Source organism: Hippoglossus stenolepis, chromosome 9, assembly GCF_022539355.2.
Source record: "Hippoglossus stenolepis isolate QCI-W04-F060 chromosome 9, HSTE1.2, whole genome shotgun sequence".
NCBI lineage: Eukaryota > Metazoa > Chordata > Actinopteri > Pleuronectiformes > Pleuronectidae > Hippoglossus > Hippoglossus stenolepis.
Window position 1 is genome coordinate 9,485,560 of NC_061491.1, and position 6,000 is coordinate 9,491,559.

Sequence of the window (6,000 nt, forward strand, 5' to 3'; positions counted from 1 at the left end):
CTGGCTGATCATTACATTTAGCAGAGGCCAAACCAATGCACATACTTGGAAGCATGGCCTGGCGGTCTCCAAAAGCCAAATCAAACACGGCGACACCGGCTCCGGCTGTGCAGCGTATAGTCCCTCCCTAATCCAGTGCTTTAAACACTGCACCAGAGCATTTATCAGTCTGCATCCACCACTCTCTCTTTCTCTCTCTTTCTCTTTCTCCCTCCCTACCTCTCCAACCCCCCGTTTCTGGACCTGACGAGTCAAAGGTCAGGAAAACAACAAGTCAATACGCGGCCAAAAGAAGCGCCATGCAGCTGAGAGAGCTGTGGAGAGGGCTAAGCCTCTCCGTGGCACTCTGTGATTTAGCCTGTAATAGTTTTCTGTAATCTCTTTCTATTGATTAAACCTCACATCAAAGACGAGTCCTGCTACAGAACCTCTCTTTTCCTGGTCAGAAATACCATATGGAGGTAATCTTTCACCTTTGTTATTCTTGCCGCTGCCGCTGCTGCTGCTGCTGCTGCTGCGAGCCTCACTCCCAAGCATGAGAGCAAGACAAGGGAGTAGTCAGCGGGATAAAACAAACCCAGCTCAGAGAGAAGTGCAAAACTCATCTGCAAACACAGACGCCGCTTCGCTCATTGTCTTCTGCAGGTAAAAGAAACACAAGGTGTCTGAACGTATCCTTTGTCCTGAAACACTTAGAGACGTGCGAGAATAAAACATTTTAATTGCCAGTTTTATGTATGTATGTACCAAAAAGAAAAAAACATCACACACTGAAGGACAAAGAACACCACTTGCCAACCCAATCTCACATTTAGCTTATCTAAATGCAAAACCAAGAAGAAGAAAAAAACCTCCTGCTAAAAACACTCAATTTAGTGACAGGCAAATGACTTCATGCTGCCACTTAATCTCATTTCTTGCATAATGCTCTCTAATTAGCATATCAAAGTGAATTAATACTTCTAGGACATTAGCAATGCAGAAATGTGCTGTAGCTCTGTAATAACAGTTAGAAGAGTGCCGGAAACTTCCAAACGCACCGAGAAATCTTCCAAAACACCTTGACTCTGCTCGAAAATGCTCTTTGTCACTTCTCCGCTACAGAAAAACTAAAAAAAACAACAACATAAAGATTGTTTACACCATTTCAAATGGGCCTCACCTGTCATCACAAAATATGACTTTTAACCTGAACACATCTAAAGCTTTGAAGCCAAACCTTCGACGCACTATTTATGTCCGCATCAGACAGCAAGTCTCCATAACATGATACATGTGCACAGTAATTACAGCGATGATTCTTGGACCGCTTTCAAATTTATTATTAAAAGTCTTTTTCAGCCAACGCTGGGTCCCATGGCTGATAGGCAGCGGCCCCTGTGCCATCTGAACGCATGTGAAAGAACCGAAGGGAGTCACAGTGAGCGGTGCTACTGGAGCCTGTGAAAGGATCAGTGTGTGTGTGTGTGTGTGTGTGTGTGTGTGTGTGTGTGTGTGTGTGTGTGTGTGTGTGTGTGTGTGTGTGTGTGTGTGTGTGTGTGTGTGTGTGCTGGAAAAAAAACAGAGCGGTCAACAAGGCCATCGGACCAGCTGAGCTCTGTCAATGGCTAAGAGGGAGAGGCTGTGACTCTAAACCACAGGTTAACCATGCACACACACACACACACACACACACACACAACCTCTATTCTCCCCGTCTCATCTCTTTCTCACACACTCTCATTCCCCGGCACATACACACTCTGTCACACATGAACATGCATTGACATAAATTACTTTTTTTCTAATTTTGATTATGTTTTTTTCCTTAATTCACTGTATACTTCACAGCAGAAACATTCAAATTAAGTTTTAAATCAAGCGATTTAAGTAACGTGCAGAGATTAAAGCAGGACGTTCATTTTGCTTAAGTTTGAAAATAAATCATTTCTCTCAGTATTTTTTATCCTAAAGTTCAGCAGATGAATTAATGCTTCTGCACTGGAAAACAATTTTGCATTAAAATCCACGACGCAAAGTAAAAGCTGGCATCTTGCGAGAGGTGTGAGCTGCATCCTCTGTGTTTCTGTCTCAAGTCAACAGGCGGACAAGCAGAGCAGAGCACCTCGGCTCCACGGTGGACGCTCTGCCTGCCCATGTGAACGCCACCTGTGTTGGGGAAGTTCATAAAACTTTTATGATCTGCCCCAAACCAATTTGCTCATAAACTGCACAAAGGTCACAAATCTGACGAGGTGTCACGTTTGCTAAAATTACACAGAAAGGCAGAGCGTTACTTCCTTCATATTCGCATTATTCTTTAGCTGAGAAATGTAGGCTACATGTGACGTAAAAATAAATAGTGGCCACCAGAATATTCGAAACATCTGTTCAGTGAACAGAGCAATCACATAATATGAAGTGAAATTAACATCATCTGTAAAAAGATGTTAACACTATAACAATGTTTGTATTCAAGAATTTAAAGGGATGGAGTTTATCAGATGCCCCATAAACACTGTGGGAAATTGTAGAAAAAAAACATACAGGAGCAAAGTTTGAGGTACGACCAAAAGTACAAGACACACACTTTATAGCATTAACTATAAATTCCAGGTGTCTCGTGGTGTATGTGTGTATACGTGCACACACACTTGGCCTTAAGTGTTCAGCCTTCGTCATAAAAATCTGCAGATGCTTATACAGAGCAACTGTGCAATATTCAATATAAATAAATTATAAAAGAATATTTTTTTTTACAAGCTGATTCTAGCATTTTGAATTTTCCAAGCATCCACCGTCCATTTGTGAGACAGAGGGTCTGCATTCGACAGCAATACAATCCCTGACAGGGGGTGTATAGCTGCCTTCACATGTTGAAGACGTGTAAATCGTCGTGCGGTTATAAAGCATGAATTGTGTGTGATCTCAGCTATGTAGAACATATGCTGCGGGATTTCCCCATCCTGCTCAGTGCCAGGGCAGAGAGAGGCTGAGAGCTGGAGTCGACTTTCTGTTTCAAATCCAAACAACCACCGCTCGCAAAACTGAAACATGAGCATCTTCAGTGTGGGGGGACAAAAGAAATACCTCTACTGTCACACCGGGACTGTTCCAATGTGGCACAATGACATATTTAAAAAAAAAAAAAAAGTGATTGATTCATTTGGGCAGAGGTCCCCTGTAACCTGGATGCAGGCTGCCATCACATCACTGGGGGGTTAAAACGTCTGTGTGCTGTATCGCGTCGAGGCTCCAATACTAAATTTCCTCCAAGTTCATGTGAAATGATATATTTATTTATTTTAAAACAAAGACCTTACCTGTCTTTTCTTTGATTTCACAGAGAACGCTGAAGAGTGCTGGTTTCATTCTGTGACAGTTCAGTCCATGTTTCCTGTTTCAGTATAAGACAAGATAAAATAGTGAAATAAGTTCACTGATCAATCACATGTTAAACATTAAGGACCGCATTGATTATTTAACATATCAAATGTAGTTGTCACTGTAAGTTGCAACGTTCCAACACACAGGCCTCTCAGGAGTATTTGCACAAAGTTTCATAGGGAAATAAAAGTAGCATGTGTGTTAATATGAATATTAATGCTTCAAAATAAATACAGTGCCAATGACAAAATAAAAGACATCATGAGTTTACAGGGATTCATTTCCTTTCTTTTCACTGAGCCTCTATAGTTTTTTGCAGCAGTGTGAAGAATTTACTATAGGACGTGTGTAAACTTTTTGAACAACATCCCCTCACACACACACACACACACATGCAGCTGAAATAAACAGCTGCTGCCCCCCTCACTGACAACTTTCTCCATGTGCCTCAGCTCTAAATGCACCTCGGTGTAAGATTATCATTAAAGCCACTTCCAGTCTATTGTAACACATGGTGGAGTTAAAGCTAAAGAGGGGCCACAACTCAACAATGATGCGTTCAGCGTTTTTTGCTGGGGATGGAGGTTAGGGGGGTTGGGGGGTGGGGGGGGGAGAGAGAGCGAAGTTAATAAAACATATAAATCAACCAACTTTGCTTGCGCCTCGTCCAGACTCTGATCAGTTATGGTCATGATTTGATGGAGAATGTCACCAATGTCTTGTTTTCTTCCGTCCCCGTCCGACCCGTCGTGTCCGTGGGGAGGCGGCAGTACCATGCCTCCCTGTACCGAGTGGCCGGCCAGACTCACGCCGCCGATCGACTGCATGATCCGGGCTTGATCGTCCATAGTAGCCGCTAAAGAGTCTGTGCACTGAGCCACGCAAATTGAAAAACTCATATACGAAATGGGCTACAACATGTGCCGCAGACTGGAGGGATGTGCGCGGCTTGTGGGGCTTCTTCAGCGAAACAGGAGCACACACGCTGTGTTTTTTTTTTTCTCTAAATGAAGACTACAGCAGGGATGTTTTTCGCGTAAATCTTGTGTCCAAGTTCTCGCTGTCCTCTTTGTTTTTTTTTGTTTTTTTACGCGCGGTCCAAATAAGTGCCAAAACGCGCGGTTGTGTTAGTAGAAAAACGCATCAATCTCGTGTTTGCGTCTTCTTCTTATTAAAACTTCTTTGTCAAAACTGTCGGTCCATCGCTTCCCGCAGCAATCCTCACGCCGGTCTGTGGTTTTCTCTGGGGTTTGACGGCAGCCACACACAGAAACGCTCCTTTTGGGTGATCTCTCATTTATTTGCGCTCTTCTTCTGCAAGGGATCCCGGTCGCATTTCCTCTTCCAGGAAAAAAAAAAAATGTCCAAATCCTCCTCGTGAAGCACCGGCAACCAAAAAAAAATATCCAATGTTGGAAAAAAACAAATAAGAAAAAAAATCTTAGGCTTTGCAGGTGTTGCCAACTATAAATGTGCAGAAATCACTCCGGCAGCATTTAGAAAAATACACATTCTCGCTGCATACAAGGCGGCTATAAAAATATGAAATGTGCAATAAAAAAAAGTTGGGAGATTTCTGTTTTAGAAAAAAAAACAACAAAAAAAAAAAACAGCAACAGCGAGAAGAAGGAAATTAATTAGGATACAGCGCTGTGCGTAAAAGGCGATGCGCAAAAAAATATCTTGCCCTGCTGAAATTTATGAGCTCCAGCCTCTTGCCTGTGTGTGTTTTATGTTGTTTGATGGCAGCGGTAGTGAGCGATTGACAGTGTGCCAATGCCACTCACTCAGTGCAGACGTGTCAGAGCAGGGAACAGGGGTAGGAGGAAAAAAAATAGAAAAGAATACAAAATAGGAGATGAAAATGCACGCTCCGCCCTGCAGAGGAGGGGTCTATATTCTTGTCACTTCTCGCCTGAACAACCGAAAAACAAAATGTTAAGAGCTAGTACTCAGGATGGTGATTATATTGATGAAAGCGCGCGGCACGGTCCCCCTCTCTGTGTCTTGCAGCAGCAGCTTGCAGCAGGGTATCCTCGTCTCCTCGCGCGTGCACGTGCAGCTATGTGCATATTCTCTACAAGCAGTGATGAAGATTTAGCCCTTGCAACAGCTCAGGCAAATACATAATGAGAGTTTTTATACAGTTTGATGTGGAAGTGCACAGTCCCCTGTAGGAAGAGAGAAAAAAAACGAGCCTTGGTTCAAGCCAGGCGAGCAGCAGCAGCAGACATGTTTATATTATTGGAAAGTAAAGCTCCTCGACCAATCAGGTGCCTGCGTGACGGAGACTGACGATCCCGGCGTCCTATTACTGGCAGATGCATGAGGGCGAAGGCCCACCCACCTCCGTCCCCCTCCATCTTCACACTGCTGCTACAAAAGGATGGGAACTTCTGATTGGCCGTTGCCACGAGTGACATCCATTGCACAAGCAGGCGGCGCTGCTCGGTGCTCCTCCGCAGTTGCTATGGCAGCAGACAAGTTGTTGAGCTGGATGCGAGGCAGCAAATATACTGTGTGTGTCCCCCCCCTCCACCATGAGCATTTAGATCGTGGATTCGTAAAGACAAGGGGGAAGAAAATGGGGATTTGCTTCATCTCGTGGACATTTTATGATAACAACCCAGGGAT

General features: G+C 43.8%; 1 protein-coding gene across 8 annotated transcripts in view; it reads right to left on the reverse strand.

Moving 5' to 3' along the window:
- The window catches only part of pbx3b (pre-B-cell leukemia homeobox 3b), a 58,644-nt gene extending 53,075 nt beyond the window's left edge, over nucleotides 1-5,569 (reverse strand). For 4 of the 8 annotated variants that reach the window (XM_035167008.2, XM_035167010.2, XM_035167005.2 and 1 more), the window contains exons 1-2: nucleotides 4,018-5,569; nucleotides 3,303-3,376 (exon numbers count right to left, since the gene is read on the reverse strand). In XM_035167008.2, the coding sequence (XP_035022899.1) occupies nucleotides 3,303-3,376; nucleotides 4,018-4,265 (322 nt within the window). In that variant the 5' untranslated portion in view covers nucleotides 4,266-5,569. Of the gene's footprint in view, nucleotides 1-3,302; nucleotides 3,383-4,017 lie in introns of all 8 variants that reach the window. The other 4 variants (XM_035167007.2, XM_035167004.2, XM_035167006.2 and 1 more) reach the window with 1 other exon arrangement.
- Between the last annotated feature and the right edge of the window lie 431 nt (nucleotides 5,570-6,000).